This window comes from Dipodomys spectabilis, unplaced genomic scaffold, assembly GCF_019054845.1.
Source record: "Dipodomys spectabilis isolate Male_0828 unplaced genomic scaffold, ASM1905484v1 ptg000024l, whole genome shotgun sequence".
Taxonomy (NCBI): Eukaryota; Metazoa; Chordata; class Mammalia; order Rodentia; family Heteromyidae; genus Dipodomys; species Dipodomys spectabilis.
In genome coordinates, this window is record NW_024870701.1 from 29,890,311 (window position 1) to 29,909,952 (window position 19,642).

Genomic DNA, 19,642 nt, shown 5'->3' on the forward strand with positions numbered 1-19,642 from the left:
TTAACATCATTATGGGAGATTAAAAATTATATTTAATGCTGTTCTCTTGTACAACATTGAAGTTCAGTTTCACAAGGTGTTGCCAGTAATTTGTACAAGAATACGGTTTAGAATAGTTAACAGTATTTGTGCACACAGACTTAGAAGCGGTTTGCATGGTCTGAAATCTTTATGATTTAATGGAAGAACGACCTTTCTTCCTCTGGAATGATGAATGACTATTGTAATGTTCATGGGCTGATGAAGGTCTGTATGATTTTATTCCATCCTTTGCATTGAGAACAAAGCTTACTAAGTTGGAAGGCATAGTTCTTTCGATTATTGATGGGGTTAATTTTCCTCTCATTTCTGTTTGCACATACATCACTAGTTTTGAATATGCTGGGTTTCTGTAGACAAAAGAAGTGTAAAGAAATACAGAATCTTTAGATTTATCCAACGAATTTACCAGTTTATGTTGATATGTTCCATAGTGCTTATAATAAAATAGTTAATTAAGGGAAAAACTAAGTCAGTGACTTGTAGTCACATCCTTTTAAAGAAAAATTTTAACCAAATTATTAAGTATTATTGCTATAAATTAATATAAAGTTAAGTGTAACAAAAGTATTAGACTATTCCTTAAAATCCTGAATTTTAAGTACCTTTATCTTTTTTATCACTTTCTTGACTTTTAAAATTATGTATATCCCCCATATATGCATATATAATACAGTTTTGTCCTTTTATATAAAAAATTATATTACTGAGTTAATTACCACGGTTCATCTTTAAATAAATAAATGCAAATAACACTTACTCTTTCAGAGGTGAACACACATAGCCACATGGATGATTGAAACCACGGATATAATTTGAAGATGGAGGATAATCTGGAAAATCCACACTATTAGCTAGAGTGGTGGAAAAATTTAAATGAAAACTAAATATGGAAATCCCTAGTCCCATAAGCATATTTTTAAAAAGTATGATATAGCATAGTTATTGGCATTAAAAACATTAGTTTTATAAACATTTATATTTATATGTACTAGTATTTCTAAAGATGCTATTGCCTTTTTTTTTTTTTTGGTCCGGTCATGGGGCCTGAACTCTGGGCCTGGGCACTGTCCCTCAGCTCTTCTGCTCAAGGCTAGCGCTCTACCACTTGAGCCACAGCGCCACTTCCGGCTTTTTTCTTTTTGCTTATGTGGTGCTGAGGAATTGAACCCAGGGCCTCAGGCATGCAAGGCATGCGCTCTACCACTGAGCCACCTTCCCAGCCCAAGATGCTATTGCCTTTTATATCAGAAAAATAGTATCATTTAATTACTTTCTCAGATTTGAAGCAAAAGAACAAATCATAGAGAAAAATTCTATTAGGGTCATGGATTTACTGATTTTTTTTTAAATTAATCTTTTGCTTATATAATGTAATTGAAAAGGTTAGTTTCAAATGTCAAACCCTACTAATTCCATGGAGTTAAAATACAAAGTGTAATTAGAACTCAGTAGAACTTATTGTAATAATTATGCAGCATATCTATATTCCATGTAAATGCAAAGGGAAGTGATTTAATTATGATTACATTTATGGCAACTGCACATATTCTTTCTAAAAATACTTTTAAGATTGTTTATTTTGTATAAGGACATCCTGCTCTTGTCAAAGTAGATGGATTTTCCTATTTATTTTAACATAAGCAATCAGCTAGATGGAAAACACAATGGAAATTCTAGCTCAGAAGACAAATGTAGTTGAATGAAATTTCCAGTTGTTATCTTAACAGAGCCAGTTTTGTTGGCATAATGGTATATAACAGAAGCAATGTTAAAATATTTTTCTCCTTTTAAAATATGGAGGTTGTACTTACATTTCTTTAAAAAAAATTGTGTAGTCCAAAGGCATGGGTTTTTGTGAAGCATAGAGCAGTACAGTAGCACTTATATTGAAAATCAGAATGACTACAGAGTTTTAAATTCTGGTTAAGCATTAGCTATACAATTTAATTTGTTCACTCCTTAATTTCTATGGATTTTTGTTTCTTCATTAGTGAGATAATGCATACACAAAATGCGAAATATTTAGACCAATGTATGTTGTAGAGTAAGTTTATAAGACACTGAGAGGAAAACTATGAGTATTTATGGAGAATTTAGTCAAGGGAAACTTCTTACAACAAATTGAGTAGTGATTTGTGCACTGGATGACTAATTACCTCTATTGGTTGATCCTAATCTCTGCTTCCATTTTAGTTTCCTTCTGGCTACTAATGTAGAGTAGAAATGGTTTGCTTCCAAAATATGGAAAACTCTAGATCTGATTCAGACAAGGCAGCATTTTGTATTGGACAGTAATACATTTTATGTGCTTTCATTTCTAAAGTGACACAAATATATATATACACATTATGAACTTCAGCTCTTGGTGATCTCTACAAAACAGAGTAAGAGAACCAACTCAATCTAGACTCTGAAACTTAAAATACTTGGGTCATGTCAGAGTCACTGAAAACTAGTTGGGAAATAACACAACTTGATTATCCCTATACCTAAGAAGTTTACAGGACAGAAAATATGAAGATATGCATGGTAAGAGTAAGTCAAATTCCTTTTATGATGTGTTTTCTTACACCAGAGCCAAAAGATCTGAATAAAAAATGACATATTTAAGTTAATAATGCAACCTAGCAAAGTGTTAGGTTTGAGTTGAGTAAAACAATTACAAAGAGATACTAGGAATGTATCAGAACTTTACAGTTTCTAAAAGAAATAAAAGCACATGTATGGAAAGGCCTATCTAGAGGGAATTTCTTCAAGAGTTTTATCAGTTACTCTGTATACCCATTCTAAACAATGTATATCCTCAAATGAATGTTGTTTATTCAGATTACAAGAAATGTATACCTTGAGGTTTTAGCCTATAAACATCTATCTGTATTTTTTAGGGTTCATGCTGCAAAAAAATCTAGATGAACAATCACTAAATATACAGATGATACCTCCTTACCTGATAAAATATCTATCATGTCAACATGGCTACATACAATAAAAACATAAAGGAAAAAAATTACAGCTTCTTCCAAGCTATTGAAGGGAAAACTTTTATTGACTCATAGTATTTCTTAAACGCGGGCAAAATGTTTCAACTTACAACTGATAATGTCCACATTCCCATCATAGTGCTTGATGTGTATTAAGTCGATAAAGTCTCGGGGGGAAATTGAGCCCAAGGCAAAACTTTGTGTAATGGTATGACATATAAATGTTTCCTGCAACAAATCAAACCATAAAGATTGCAAAAATTATTTAATGTATTGTTTCCCCCAAGGAATTTCATTGCACAAGACTGGCCTGTATTTGGAGGAGGCATATGATTTTAAATCTTTGACTTTTTTTTTTTTTGTATTCATAGGGCCTGAACTCTTGGGCCTAGGTGCTGTCACTCAGCTCTTCAGCTCAAGGCTAGCGCTCTACTACTTGAGCCACAGCACTACTTCTGGCTTTTTCTGCTTATGTGATGCTGAGGAATTGAACCCAGGACCTCATGCATGCAAGGCAAGCACTCTACCACTGAGCCACCTTCCTAGCCCAGCTTTGATGTTTTAAAACCACATCACCAAATAAGCTTTTATGCTCAGTATTAAATGAACATTGGAGTTACAACCAGGAATATAGAAAACTCTGGGAATAATCTTATACTCATTTACTTTTTCAATTTGTAAATAGTGAAAATGAAGCTTAGCAGACTAAACCATTTGACAGAGTCATGAGTGGTTTTACTCTTTTACTCTGCAGGAACAGAGTAGCTCTACTTAACAAAAGGAGCAGTAGTTACTACTTATATATATTCAGGAGATTTTAATTTCCTGCTGGCCTATAGAATTATTCAATTTTTCCATCACATCTTCTAACAGTACATGGGCTCACCTAACCTCACTTCACACTCTTGGTACTACAAAATCTGCATCCCACATCCTGATTCATCTGTTCCTATATCTTGTCCTATATGCCATTGTGTGTCCTCTTCCCCTGGTCTGTGATTAAAGATTAATAGACCACTGTGTGTCTCATTTGTCCATTGTTAGTATTAGGCTATCCCTATAAATCTACAGTGGAAATCCCTCCCTCACTCATGTAATGAACAAGAGGGAATTAAAATCTACTCCTGGAAAATAAAAGCTATACGTATTAATAATAAGGTGAAGTGCTTTTTCTTACAGTAGAGATACTATGAAACTGACAGGGAAGAGCGTAGATTTGGAATTTGAAATCAGGAAACCGTGTACAAATCCTGGTTAAATCACATGCTAGCTGCAGTACCCTTGGGAAAGACATGTAACTTGTTTACAAATGTTGTATTCTTCTCATTATAAATGACTTGTGGACATAGCAGATACTTGAACCACAGAATAATGGTATGATTACTTTTGTGCGATGTTTAATGAAAAACTTTCATGTGTGGTGGACAATATTTCTCAAGCTGAATGTTAAAATCTAAAAAAGTTCATGGATATGTGCTTTTGGAACTTCTGGACCTTTCTACAAGGGTTTTCTTGGCCATCCTACCACCTCTCTCTCCTTCTGGGTTTTTCAGCTCACTTTAGTGACAGTAGGTAAAATTGTAACATGCCACACAAATAATAAAGTGACAGACATGCATGTGGACCATTTATTTTTGCTTGTTTTGATGAGCTGAATGAAGGTCAAAGACTTAAAAACCCCAAACACTCAAGCAATAGCCTATTTTATTTTTTGTTTTTTTTGGGTCCAGTTGTGGGACCTGAACTCTGGGCCTGGGTGCTGTCCCTCAGCTCTTCAGCTCAAGGCTAGCATTCTACCACTTGAGCCACAGTGCCACATCCAGCTTTTTTCTTTTTGCTTATGTAGTGCTGAGGAATCGAACCCAGGGCCTCAGGCATACAAGGCAAGCGCTCTACCACTGAGCCACCTTCCCAGCCCGCCTATTTTATTTAAAATGCAGTAATTTATAAAATTATTTTAAAGAGCCTTACTCTTTCATTCTCATTTTCTGCCTCATTCTAATAAAGTTATTATCAGTTCAAAATCCAGGACTATTCATTTATTTATGGCATCAACTTGTGCTTGCTAGGCAAGTGCTCTGTCACTGAACATTCCCAATCCTAGGACTTTTTTTTTTTTTTTCTGGTTTGGAACAGGGTCTCAATACATACACCTTCCTGCCTCATCACCCTCCAAAGAAGACCTATTTTTATTTTTGATAATTCTGAAGTTTGAACTCGGGAGCTCTGTGCTTGCTAGGCTGGCACTCTACCACTTGACCAGGCAAGATGCCCTGTGCCTTTGTTGGTTATTTTGAAAACAGTGTCTAGTGAACTTTTCTGCCTAGGCTGCTCTGGAATCACAGACCTCCAGATTTCAACCTCCTGAGTAGTTAGGATGAAAGGCATAAGCTTCCAACTCTTGGCTAAGAGGACTTACTTTTAAAACAGCTTACTAAATGACCTACATGTGATAAAATCAATTAATTGCACAAGAGGGTTTCACTTTGACATTTTCATATGTGTACAATATTACAATATAAAATAATCCTTTTCCTTTCCAGGTCCTTTGTGTGTGTGTGTGTGCATGTGTGCGTGCACGTGCGTGTGCATGCTTAAAAATGGCCCTGAGCTTTGGTGCTTGAGGCTTGTGTTCTACCAGTTGCATCATAGTTCTACTTCTGGGATTTTGATGGTTAGTTGGAGATGAGTCTTAACGACTTTCTTGCCTGGTCTAGCTTTGAACCACAATCCTTAGCTCTCAGCCTCCTGAGCAGCTGGGATTACAGCTGTGACCCACCTGTGCCTGACTCCAGGTATTTTTATTTTTAAAAATAGCAGTCTTAAGTGGCGCTGTAGCTCAAGTGGTAGAGCGCTCGCCTTGAGTTGAAGAGCTGAGGGACAACGCCCAGGCCCAGAGTTCAAGCCCCACGACCGACAAAAAAAAAAAAAAAAAAAAAATAGCAGTCTTAATGAATGAGAGGTCTATAATGGCGCTGTGCTGTTCAGAATCCCTATCACTCTTTACATGTATCATTCTTTCTCAATTTCACTCATTCTTTTTCTCCTCTGGAGCTTTTTGATTTATCTTCACTTTCTATTGATCTTTTCTTCTATTTCTTTTTATTTGCTTCTCCCATTCTCTCTTTCTTTCACTGGTCTTCGAGTTTCTACTGATTGCTTATATTTTTCTTTTCTCATTGTTTTACTTCTACATTTTCATTTCTATTTAACTGAGATAATCCATTTGAAAATGTTCATAAACTACACCTTTTATATAATGTTGTTTATTTTATACTTTATCCATAATCTTTAAAACTACCTGCTGTTTACTCTTAAGCCATTATGGCATGTGTCTACATGATAGCTGTCTACATGATAGCTGTTTTCTAATGTATTATGAGCAAATACCCAGGCCACAGCCTCTGAAATCCTAGCACTAGAGGAGGAGAATTTCAAGGCTGGTCTGGGCTACATACAGACCTTTACCTCCCTTCTCCCTTCCTGTTCCTTTCCCCTCTCAAAAAGCCTTGACAAGGCATGCTCAATTTGTTTTCCATGCAATGGAGGTGATCCCTAAATTCAGCTTCCCAATAACAAAAGTCGTATGTCAGATTAAGAACATGGTATGTTATTTACACACCAAATAAAGCCAATTGAAATTAAACTCTTGACTAATAAGAGTGGACTTTCAAGACTTTTATAAAAATTTCAGCAGGGCATAGTTATACAAATTTATAATCCCAGCATTTGCAAAACTGAAGCAAGAAGATTGCAAATGTGAGGCCAGTTTGGACAACTTAATGAGAAGCTGTCTCAAAATAAAATTTAAGAAAAGGGTTTGAATGTGATTTTTATCTGACTTATGTAACTGTATCCCCCCTGTACATCACTTTTATAATAAGAATAAAAAATAAAAATAAAATAAAGAAGCATTTAAAAAGGACTGGGGATACTGCTCGGTGGCAGACTGTTTGCCCAGGATGCAAAGGCCTCAGCCAGCAAACAATAATAAACTTCAACTAAGTTTAAGTCTATAAAAGACAATGTGTATACACACATGCTTTTGCCAAGATGTAAAACTCTATTAATACAGTAATATTGTAGTATTAAATGGCAAATTACCGAATCAATCCTGTGTACCATGCTGTGCACTTGCAAAGATTTATCCCATTTAACTCTGTTTCCAGGTTGGTAGAGGAAATCAGATAGTTTATTTGTTGGTTCTGGAATTACCCCTTCAACACGGTATCTATAATTAGGCAAAGGAAATTCAAAACTTTAGTTTAAAATTAAAAGTATACCACTATTAAAATTAAGGTTAGGTTAATTTATCAAATTATAGTGAAGAAAATTGGAAGGTAATATAGAGTATTCCTTGTCTGAGAGGCTTGGGAGTAGGGATGTTTTAGATTTTTGGAGTGTGTGTATGTCAAATATGCTTGTGTGTACATTTGCATATGCATAATAAGTGATCTTGGAGATAGGACTCAAGTCTAAACAATATGCATTTAGGTTCCATATGGAACTATGCATTCATCTATCTCTATATCTACACCTATGTAGACAGAGATATCTATATCTTTATATCAATTTTTATATAATTTTAAAAGTAATTTTATGCATTAAGTTTTCATGATGTTGAAGTCCTACTTGGGGATCGTGTTGGTGCTCAAATAGTTTCAGCATTTGGATTCATTGTGGATTCTAGCCTTGAATTATGGTGCTCAACCTTTAATCAGTAAATTCAACACACTGATTTTTATTGAGAAGTAACAACAAATACTTAAATATTCACTGCAATCATTTATTTAAAAATTCTTTTCTATACAGATTTTATAATATTTCAATAGCTGTCTTCCTAAAAGTGCTGCTTTTCTTTAAACTCCTTAATGTAAAGTTTCATACTTTCAGATAAACCAAAGTTTAAAGAGCTTATTACTAAATTTGGTATAAGACTGAAAAACCAACTTGAATAATGATCAGGTTCTTTTTTTTTTTTTTTTTGGGTCCGGTCATGGGGCCTGAACTCTGGGCCTGAGCACTGTCCTTCAGCTCTTCAGCTCAAGGCTAGTGCTCTACCACTTGAGCCACAGCGCCACTTCCAGCTTTTTTCTTTTTGCTTATGTGGTGCTGAGGAATTGAACCCAGGCCCTCAGGCATGCAAGGTAAGCACTCTACCACTGAGCCAACTTCCCAGCCCAATGATCAGGTTCTTTAAAAAAGAAGTCAGGCATGAAAGAATTGTTTGGACATTATAAATCATTGTTCTTTATTGGTTCTCTAAGGTTTTAAATATGAGGGTTAAGAAGTCTGTGAACTTGCTGCATTTCTATAATTAGGTATCTTTCATAAACGTTATTCCTTAAATATCATTACTGATACTGACTAGCACTTGGATAGCCGAGGCAGAAGACTGAAAATTTAGTAGTGTCCTTTTATGTTTGAGTGATTGAACATTAACTGTATATTGTAAGTACACTTCTAAGGGCACACGATTTTTATCATATGTATATCAGCCTGGCAGATAGGCAGATTTAGATTTAAAACATTTGACAAAAATGGTAAACATCAAAGCACTAGACAGCACAACAGTATTGAATTGTAAAGGACAATATTAATATTGTGTGAAGCTCTTTTTGGAAGATTTGAAAGACTTTTATAGACCGCAAAATACTGTTTACAACAGTATCAGGCATGCACAATACTGAAATGCAGCTGCTGCTGCTGCTGATTTTTTTATTTGTGAAATATAGAAGTATGCAAAAATTATCTAGACTAAATGCTGACTTCTATTTTTTGAAAGAGGGCTTAAAATCTACCACTAAATAATAAGACATTTCATTCCATAAGTTTTTATTTTGTCAATTGTAGGGCTTGAACTCTGGGCTTGGGCATTGTCCCTCAGCAAGTCAGCTCAAGTTGAGCATTCTACCTGAGTGGTTTATTGGAGATAAGAGTCTCATGGACTTTCATGCCGGGCTGGCTTTGAACCGCGATCATCAGATCTCAGCCTCCTGAGTTGCTAGGATTACAGGCATGAACCACCAGCGCCTGGCTCATTCCATTAGTTTTTTTTTTAAATAAAGTAGTATGATAGCACTACTTGTTAAGTAGCGCTTTATAAAGTAGTACCTTATAAAGTAGTAGGGTAGCACAACTTCTTTAAAAAGTGTTTACACAACACTTTTCAAATTATCTTACTAACTATATCTGTATTATTATAGGAGTCAAGAAGTAGTTCTGGACTCAAGGTACAGAGAGACAGTAAAGTAGAATGAATCCTTCATTTTGGTTACAGCAACTTTAGTCATTACTTTTCTTGCTTTTTAAAGTTTCATTTAAATCTAAATGCTTTAAGACAGCTTGTTATAAATAAGGGTAATAATGGTTATAATAAGCAGTATGGTAAAGGAAAAGTAAATGACATGACAATCATGAATGCATAAAAGGTAGAAAATACACTGCTTTGTCCAAATAGTCCTTGTGATTAAGAAAACACAGCCAGCTTCTAAAGCAAAGTCCTGACAGCTTTGTCTCACCAACACTTATGAGTGAAGTGCCTTGGGAAGTCACAGGTGTAGGTCTTTATTCACTTTGTAAGATGGGGATTAACAAGAGGGTTTACACTGCAGGATATAGGAAGCATAAATTTAAACATACATAAAATATTTAGCATAATTCCTAGTATAAAGAAAGGGTAATTAATACATGCTTCAAACTGCTTCTAGTATTTAGGGAAATGCGTATGACAACCTGTGTGACAGGTAAAAGGGGAAGTCACTCCAACCAAAGAACTGGCCTTCTTGTCATGCATAGCACCATGTGATCAAAGTTAACTGCAAAATGTGATTTGGGGGTGGTAAATTATTTAAGGTATAAATGTTGACAAAATATGTTGACTAAGCCAGGCACCGGTGGCTGGCGCCTATAATCCTAGTTACTCAGGAGGCTGAGATATGAGGATCACAGTTCAAAGTCAGCCAGGGCAGGAAAGTCTGTCATTCTTATCTCCAATTAAGCACCAGAAAACCAGAAGTGGCACTGTGGCTCAAATTACAGGTAGAGTGCTAGCCTTGACCTGAAATGCTCAGGGATAGTACTCAGGCCGAGTTCAAGCCCCACAACTGACCAAAAAAAAAAAAAAAGTTGATTTATTTTTTGCATTGCACTTTAAAATTATTTAACTTTCCGGGGCTGGGAAGGTGGCTCAGTGGTAGAGCACTTGCCTTGCATGCATTAGGCCCTGGGTTCGATTCCTCAGTACCACATAAGCAAAAAGAAAAAAGCCAGAAGTGGCGCTGTGGCTCAAGTGGTAGAGCGCTAGCCTTGAGCTGAAGAGCTGAGGGACAGTGCCCAGGCCCAGAGTTCAGGCCCCACAACCAGACCCAAAAAATATAAATAAATAAATAAAATTATTTAACTTTCCATTCAATAGTCAATATAACTAAAGTTGATATACTCATTCAATAAAATATTTATGTGTCCGTCTAGCAAGTGCAGCTCTGGTGCTAGGCATACTGCCTTGAACAAGTGCAATTTATTTCTAGCCTGGTTCCAATTCAAGTTATATTCTCATCAGTGTATGATAAGGGTGACAAAAGATAAATATGAAGCCAACAAGGAAGCCGGGCACTGGTGGCTCATGCCTGTAATCCTAGCTACTTAGGAGGCTGAGATCTGAGGATCTCGGTTCAAACCCAGCCTGTGCACGAAAGACGGTGAGTCTCTTATCTCCAATAAACCACTCAGAAAACCAGAAGTGGTACTGTGGCTCAAGTGGTAGAGTGCTAGCCTTGAGCTAAAGAGCTGAGGGACAGTGCCCAGGCCCCGAGTTCAAGCCCCAGGACCGGAAAAACAAACAAACAAACAAGGAAAGTTACATATAGTGATAACTGCTATGAAAATTATGAATTGTATGGTAAATGGCTGAGTTTACACAGTACATGAGAATTTTGGCTAGGTGGCCAGGAAGGTCACTCTGAAAAGGAGACAGTGAGGCGGAATCCCTGACAACAAAAATGACTCTGGCCTTTTAAGGAAGAGCATTTCAAGAAGAGAAGAGCAACTCTAAGGGCTTTGTGAGATTAAGTTAGGTTCATTCAAGCAACATGAGTCTGTTTTGGCTGTAGCACAGAAGAACATGTATGAAATGGTAGGAAATGAGGTTGGAGAGGTAGGCAGGCTTAGACAGTGACTTTCAAAAACTGATAGAAATGTTTGGATTTTATTTTAGATGCAACAGGAGGCCTATAGAAGATTTTAGGTAGGGGAGCAACACAATCTGAGTTTTACTCTAAAAATCAACTTCAATAATGGTGTGAAGAAAAAGGATGGCATGTAGCTGAGAAAGGGAGATAATTAGGAGGTACCCAACTAATCCAGCGGGAGATAAGAGTGGCTGCGCCAGAACAGCAGCAGGACCTGATGAAAACCCAACAGATTGCTCTACACAAGTCAGGCCACATGCAGCTTCTAGCAGAATCCAAATCTGAGATCCATTACCCGTTCTCTAGGACAGTTTTTTTTTGTTTGTTGTGGGGCTTAAACTCTGGGTCTGGGTGCTGTCCCTGAGCTTTTCAGCTCAAGGTGAGAGCTCTATCACTTGAGCCATAGCACCTCTTCCAGTTTTCTGGTGGTTTATTGGAGATAAGAGTCTCACGGACTTTCCTGCCCAGGCTGGCTTTGAACCTTGATGCTCAGATCTCAGCCTCCTGAGTAGCTAGGATTACAGATGTGAGCCACCAGTGCCTGGCTTAGTACAGTGTTTTACAAGCATGTTCTTGGACCTAAAATTCTGGAAAAGTTCATTAAGTTTTATAAGTTAGTTTCTTTTGTTTTTTTGGGGGGATCCGGTTGTGGGGCCTGAACTCTGGGCCTGGGCACTGTCCCTCAGCTCTTCAGCTCAAGGCTAGCACTCTACCACTTGAGCCACAGCGCCACTTCCGGGCTTTTTTCTTTTTGCTTATGTGGTGCTGAGGAATCGAACCCAGGGCCTCAGGCATGCAAGGCAAGTGCTCTACCGCTGAGCCACCTCCCCAGCCCCATAAATCAGTTTCTTTAGAAATGTTCTAAGCCATAGAATCAATCTCTAAAAAGAAAATGTGGTATGTAGTGTTTTTAAAACATGCGTTGACCCTCCCACCAGTAGTTTCAGAGGCTGAAACCACCAGAGTTTCAAACTCTGGTATGGCAACTTGTATTGGAGCATACTCTACAGTCTAAGAGCACATAATGACTCTTTCTAAATTAAAATTCTTGTTTCTTTGATTAGTTACAAGTCTTTAAAACTATGAAGTTCTTTTTCCTTTTTAATCTAAATTTTAATTTTATTGTCAAGGTGATGTATAGAGGAGTTACAGTTACATACATAAGGTAGTGAGTACATTTCTTGTTAAACTTTTTACCTCCTTCATTTTTCTCTCATTGGTCCTATCCCCCCCAATTTCCCCCCAAGTTGTACAGTTTATTTCTAACATATTGTCTTGTGAGTATTGCTGTTGCATTGGTTTATCCTTTGTCTCATCATTTTGTCGTTCCCCTTCCGTTAATTCAGATATGTGTATATAAAATACCTAAGGTACCAAAATCAAATATACCATAGTTAGCAAGGTAAATACAAAGCCCACAGATTGGGAGAAGATCTTCACTAGCCGTACAACAGATGTGAAAACCATAAGGTTTGGAAGCACTGGAAAATTTAAGATCCTCTAGATTTCCCAAATGCAATTACAATCTCACTTTCTTTTCACTCCAGGCTGAGGAATATAAACTTATAATAAATATGTAGTGAAGATCTATGTGCATATACACATATATGATACATATGTATATATACATGTATAAATATATATTCATTCATACTGTTTTCCTGTACACAAGCCATGCTGGTGGCATGGCTCACATAGTAGAGATCCTGCTGAGCAAGTACAAGGCCCGATTTTAAATGCCAGCACAATACTACCCTTCTACCTGCCCCTTCCCTCACCAGTCACGTTTCCCACTTGTGTCTTTTCACACGTACACATGATGATGACTGTATTCATTTACTATTACCTTTATCACCTTCCCTCCGCTCTACTACATTCCCCTCATTCAAAGCATGCTTCTGCTTCCTCATATTCATTTGGTTAAATTGTTAATTGCTTCTAATGATTACTTCATGGAGTTTCACTCCTGGATATACTATAATCAGCTTGACTATGTATATATGCTTATGCCCCTGTGTGTGTTTAGATGATAGATTGAATTCTGCATCTAAGATCCACATAGGAAAGAAAACATTTTCCTTCTTTCTGGACCTGGCTTATTTCACTATTATTTCTTTTCAAGACCTATCCTTTTCACTGCAAATGATGTATATCTTCATTCATGGGTGTAGGCTTCTGAGCTATTTGACGATTGTGAGAGGTGCTGTACTGAGTGTGGGTGTGCGGGCGTCTTTATTGTATCCTGTCTTCCAGTCTTCAGATAAATGCCAAGGAACGGTATAGCTTGATCAAAGGGCAGTTCTAGTTTTAGGTTTTTGAGCAATGTTAGTACTGATTTCCATAGTGTATGTGCCAGCACCAAGCTTCTTTTGTTACTGTGGCTCTCTGGCATAGCCTAAAGTCTGTGATACTTTCAGTATGCTCAGGACTGCTTAGATACTAGGGGCTTTTTTTTGGGGGGGGGGCATTTTTTTTTTTTGCTTCCAGATGACTTTTTAAATTGATTTCTCAATCTGTGCAATGAATATCATTGGGATTTTGATGGGTATGGTATCGAATTTGTTGGCAGTAATGACATTTTAGCATAGCTGAAGTAGTAGGATCCTCAAAAATAGTCTTAAATGTTGCTAATAGAGAAATAAAATGAAACAAACCCTTACTCTTTAGTGCTTAAGGGAAAGATGGAAGGTTTTAAAAACCATAAAATACTATGATTAGCAAGAAAATACCAAAGTGCTTTTCTAGTAATTATTTCTTGGAGTCAAAATTTTCTCTTAGGGAACAATTCACGAGGGGTGTGTGTGTGTGTGTATGTGTACATGTGTATGCACCTGTGTGTGCATGCATGTGCATAGATAGATAGAACCCAGGGGATAGAACCCAGATAATCTAGGCAAGTTCTCTACCAAGAAACTATATGCTTAGCCTAGAAGGAATATTTTTATGTACATGCAAATTTTCTATTTTATTAGCATTTAACTTTTCTTAGCCTCATATTTTAGTCCAGTGACTTCATAACCCCTATTTCCTGATCAATATTAAATAATTTGTTATAGTTAATATGAAGCAATGAATGCTGCTTTATGGTAATGCCACTAAACTTAACACAATGACTGTAAATGGAAAATTATACTCACAGACTTCCATGGAATCTTCTAGAAGCCTTGCTGAACACAGTTATCTTTTTCTCAAAGGGGAATAAAAATCCAGAAATAAGTTAACTGTCAGATACAGAAAAAAAAAATGAAAACAAAAAAGAAGTAAAGATACCTTTTCTTCTGGTTTCTAAAAGAAATATTTTTAAAAAGCTGCTTTACAATGACTGCTGGGTACAGAGGCTCACATCTGTAGTCCCAGCTACTTGGGACATAGAGAATCAAAGTTCAAGGGCAGTCCAGGCAAAAAGTTAGAAAGACCCCATCCTCAATTAACAAGTCAGATGTAGTGGCTCATGCCTATAATCGCAGCTATTCGGGAGGCATAAATAGGAGGACTGTAGCCCAAGGCCAACCCTGGCAAAAAAGGCAAGAACCTAGCTGGTAAAAAAACTGAAGGTAAAATGGCTAAGGGCATGATTCAAATGGTAGAGCTAGACTCTGAGTTCAAACCCCAGTGTCAGGGAAAAAAAAGTTCTTACTATGAATTATCATTAAAAACAAACCCTTGAAACATATTTAACTTATTTTCCTTACTGAAGCTTTAACCAATTTCCAGCCAGATGTGTCTTGGTTGTAACTTAAAACTTCTTGGTTAGCTTGTTGGGCAATTGCCTTGTAGTCCATCTACCTGTAAAGTTTCAAAAGTAAATGATGGATAAGAATCTAATCATATAAACATTTTTTTGAGACAGTGTCATTACATTGCCTAGGTAGGTCTTAAACCTCCTGCTTCAACCTCTTTAACCTCTATAGCTGATACTATATTCAGCTCATATAAAAAAATAAACTGTTATATTACATTTTAATAGTATTTCTACAATGCTTTCATCTAGAAATGCTTGTTAATTACATGTATGAACAAACCGTTCCTTTCTCTCTACCCATCCTTTCAAATGAGAAAATGTGGTATAGTGGAAAAGCGAGGCTTTGGCATGTGACACGTAGCTTAAATTCTGTCTCTGCCACTTAATGTGTGAGACATGTTACTTAGTATTTCTGATTTCTAATTTCCCTCTTGATGTAAACTTGGGATATCTGTGGAGCTGTTAAGACCTGGCACATATTATTAGTCACTGAATAAGTACTATTTCTAACATGCTCCCTTTCCCTTATAAGGCATCATAATCTGTTGATCATGTGTTCTTGGAACTTAATCTTTTTTTTTTCTGTGGTGGAGTTTCAACACTCAGGGCTTGAAAGCATTCTACCACTTGAGTCATTCCACCAGATCTTTTTGGATGTATTTTGAGATAGGGTCTTGTTTAATCCTGGTACACTGTGTAATGTGTACTATTTGTGCTTCTCTGCATCACTGATTACAGGTACATACCACTGCCTCTAGCCATTGGCTGAGACAGAATCTTGTGATCTTTCTGCCTTGACCTTGAACCTGGATTCCCCAAGCTTTGCCTCCCAAGAAGCTAGGATTATAGGCCTAAATCACAGTGCCTGGCAGGGAATGAATCTTTTTTAAATGATTGTTTAGAGCACTATACAACTTGAATCCAAGGCCTCCTCTTCAAACATCCCTTCTACTGGTTGTTCCTCAAAAACAGCCAACCAACTCCCTACCTTAGTAATTTTGTATTTGTTCCCTTTGCTTAAAAAAATTCTTCCCCAGTGGGTTCGTATGCCTGATTCTCTTTCACTCATATTTTTTGCTTCAATGTCATCTCTTCAGATAGAATTAAGTGTATATCAATTCAATTTAAAGACATTTACTGAACCCCTACTTGAACTGGTCCTCCCTAGTTCATAGCCTAACCTTCATTATGATAGTGATATGAGGTGATTAGGTCATAGGGGTAGAGACCTCATAACTGAGATGTCTTTATAAGTGGGTACAGAGGGGTCATTTGCCCCTCTGATTCTCTAAGGACACAGAAGGCATAGGTCTGCATTCCAGAAGTCACTCATCAGAAGCTAATCATGTCACCTTGATCAGACTTACAGCATCCAGAACTGTGAGAAATAATTTTTTTTTTAAAGAAACTTGTAAGTGCCTTGCACGGGTGGCTCACGCCTATAATCCTAGCTACTCAGAAGGCTGAGATCTGAGGATTGCGGCAAAGCCAGCCCGGGCAGGAAAGACTCTTATCTCCAATTAACTACTAGAAAACCAGAAGTGCACTTGGCTCAAGTGGTAGAGGGCTTGCCTTGAGCTGAAGAGCGCAGGGATAGTGCACAAACCCAGCGTTCAAGCCCTACCAAAAAAAAGAGAAACTTGTAAGTCTCACAGTTTAGGACAATGTGTTGTAGTAGCCCAAGTGGACTACATCAAGACAAAAGTAAGACAAAATAAGATGCTTCTCATGGGAATAAATTCAGGAAGCTATAGGCTCCTTGATCCTTGTGCCATCAACCAGTTTGCAGTTAGGAGAATCTAACAGGTATGGTGCCAAGAGCATTGAAACAGCTGGATTAAAATCCTAATGGTGTCACTTACTAAACCACTTAGCTTTTAAGCTTCAGTTTCCACATATACATGGAATCTACAAGTACTGAATTAATATATGCAAAAAGGCTTGGAATAAGGATTCAGGTGGACCTGCTGCAACAATGAGAAGTACAAAATGTCATGTCAAAACCAGCTTTACAGTGTCGGTGTGGGGGGGGGGTATGATTGGGTGGGGGGGAGGGGGGAGGCTGGGAAGGGAGGTGAAGGGTAAACAAAGGAGGAGGCTGCAATGCTTGGTAAGAAATGTATGCATTATCCTGCCCATGTAATTGTAACCCCTCTGTACAGTATGTTCTCAAATAAAATAAAATTAAAAAAAAAAAAAAAGAAATGATAGAAATATAGCCCCAATAAATGAAGGTGAAAAAAAAAAAAAGGCTTGGAATAGTAAGGGGTCTTATTCTAGGTGATCCTTTCTTAAAATGGACAAATTTAAAACTACCATTTCAAAACTCTAATTTACAGTGGCTTCCTTACACCTCTCAATAAACTATCAGAACATTTTATTCTTAGCCCACGTTTAAAACTCTTCAGGTTCATTCACAAATTTATTTTCTCTTGTTTAGTTATCCAGTAAGGCACAATGGATAGGCTGATACCTTTAATATTAGAAAAACTTTAGTATACCATTATAACCTCTTTCTTATTTGAGTCCTGCATCTTTACCTTTCCTAAGATATCTAGTCCAGAATTTTAGTAAGCATTGGGATTCTTTGCCAAATTTTGGTGGAGATCTCCATATCTGTTAACCTGTGTGGGGAAAAAAGCAGCAGTAGAATTACTCTGATCCACAAATTAGGTCAACATATTCAATAAATTAACACTTTTTTCTTCATTGGGAAACAACTGCATATATACCCTAATATAAAAAAGTAGTGTTAGGGGGCTGGGAAGATGGCTCAGTGGTAGAGCACTTGCCTTGCATGCCTGAGGCCCTGGGTTCGATTCCCCAGCACCACATAAGCAAAAAGAAAAAAGCCGGAAGTGGCGCTGTGGCTCAAGTGGTAGAGCGCTAGCCTTGAGCTGAAGAGCTGAGGGATAGCGCCCAGGCCCAGAGTTCAGGCCCCACGACCGGACCCAAAAAAAAAAAAAAGTAGTGTTAGAATCAATAGAGGTGGCAGAAATCCAAGGGAAGCACTCTACCACTCTCTAGTCAATGAACTAAAGATACAAGTTATGAGGAACCTTTAAATATTACTGTGAAAGTAGCACTGGTTAGGATAGTTAGGTGGAATGTGGGCTAAAAAAATCAACAACAAAAAACCCTTCTAACATTTTAAATTCCTATCATCAACAATCCTTGGCTGATTCCAGATCTGAGCTCATCCTAGACACAAGTCTTTCTTTTGTATTGTTACCCAGCAAGTAAACAGAGAAGCCACATTTTGAGAGCTGGTTTATTGAGAAAGCTGGCAAATGCAGACTTGTTGCAAAGACCTGCAGACCCACAAATACACTTAACACTGTCAGAAAACTGAGCCACGAAATCAGGAGAGGAAACAAAGAGCAGAAAAAGAAGACCAACAAACCAGATCAGCTCCAATGGAGAGCTGAAGTGGGACACCATGTTGACAGGAGGAGAGCCAGGAGACAGAACACAAGTAGACGGGAGACATGTGTCATGGCACACCTAAACTTGAGCTGGTGTGGGCCTAAATAGGGCCAGGTCAGGGGGCAGGGTCATAGGGAGTTTGAGAGTTCAAGACCCAAGACTGGCAGATCCAGTAACCTATAGTCCCATCCTGGCCTCTGCCTCTAGGAATTCAGGCATGCCCATCAAATGGGAAGTGGGACTTCCCTGCCTTCACCATATAGACAAGATGGTACTAGTAAAACCCAATACTCTTATATCTACCACATGCTAAGATGGCACTGGTTAGGTTAAGCATCCCTACTTTATAGTATTATTTGCCTATTTCACGTGATGGGAATTTATCATTAGCTGTCGGCTCCAGCATGGACTGTGTCCTATCATTTTCAAATCACTTAACATTGCCATACTTGATATGTGCCTAATTCAACTATTACACTGCATTGATAGCTTCTGAAAAGAAGAAACAGCAGATAAGCAAGAGAGGACAGCTGGATTACCTGGTGATGTGACATTGGATGAGAAGGAGCATACTGCGATGGAGGATTGGTCAAAGATATCTTCGCCCGTAGTGTGGAAGATAAACACAAACCAGTATTAAGATGATATATATTTTTTGATTCGCCTACTTGGTTGAAATTGGATTCTTCTCACCTCATATCCTATCCCAGCCTTGTCGATAAGGTTCATACATGTTATGGGATCTTTCTATCAATTTGTATAATCTCCTTCTTTCTGGGATGCCTAAAAAGAATGCGTGCTCACTGTTATTCTTCAGGGTCCCCAGTGAATCTGTTGAATCCCATGCCTGGGTCAACACCCTTCTCTAGCTCAGATGTAAAGTGGTGGTTGGGGCCCAGCCTGGAAGGCCTAGGGCCTGGACCCCCCTGGGGTGGGGTGGAAGGCGCCGGGAAGGAAGTGACCCAACTCACTTGAAGGAAGGCCCTGGGCCGTGGGGTTGGCTCTCAACCACAGAAATGGCAGCTGCCAGCTCCTCAAGGTCTCCTGACCCACCGGGCTCTGTCCTCAGCCCCAGGAGGGCTTAAGGAAGGTCAGCCCATCTGATGGTGCTGGGCCCACGGTGGGGGTGGGGGTGGTCGTGGGACCAGGATGTAATCCAGACCCTTCTCCTCCCAACCCAGAAAGACGCGAAGCCACCCCTCCCAGCAGGGATCGCGGCCTAACGCCCCTCCGTGCCCTTTGACCCCTCTCCCATGGAGCCT

General features: G+C 38.1%; 1 protein-coding gene across 4 annotated transcripts; it reads right to left on the reverse strand.

Annotated features, from left to right (window-relative positions):
• Positions 1–15: 15 nt before the first annotated feature.
• Positions 16–19,602, reverse strand: Stard6 (StAR related lipid transfer domain containing 6). 4 transcript variants are annotated; one of them, XM_042675158.1, is made up of 10 exons: positions 19,352–19,601; positions 19,074–19,163; positions 18,920–18,979; positions 17,495–17,578; positions 14,905–14,998; positions 14,350–14,399; positions 7,128–7,254; positions 3,134–3,251; positions 800–893; positions 16–389 (listed from the first exon to the last, which is right to left on the reverse strand). In XM_042675158.1, exons 5-10 carry the CDS (start codon positions 14,992–14,994, stop codon positions 170–172), a joined length of 699 nt encoding a protein of 232 aa, XP_042531092.1. In that variant the 5' UTR covers positions 14,995–14,998; positions 17,495–17,578; positions 18,920–18,979; positions 19,074–19,163; positions 19,352–19,601; the 3' UTR covers positions 16–169. The 4 variants fall into 4 exon arrangements, with proteins under 4 accessions (XP_042531092.1, XP_042531094.1, XP_042531093.1 ...); XM_042675160.1 differs by lacking the exon at positions 17,495–17,578 and having other exon boundaries at positions 19,352–19,602; XM_042675159.1 differs by lacking the exon at positions 17,495–17,578 and having other exon boundaries at positions 18,920–19,163; positions 19,352–19,602.
• Positions 19,603–19,642: the final 40 nt, after the last annotated feature.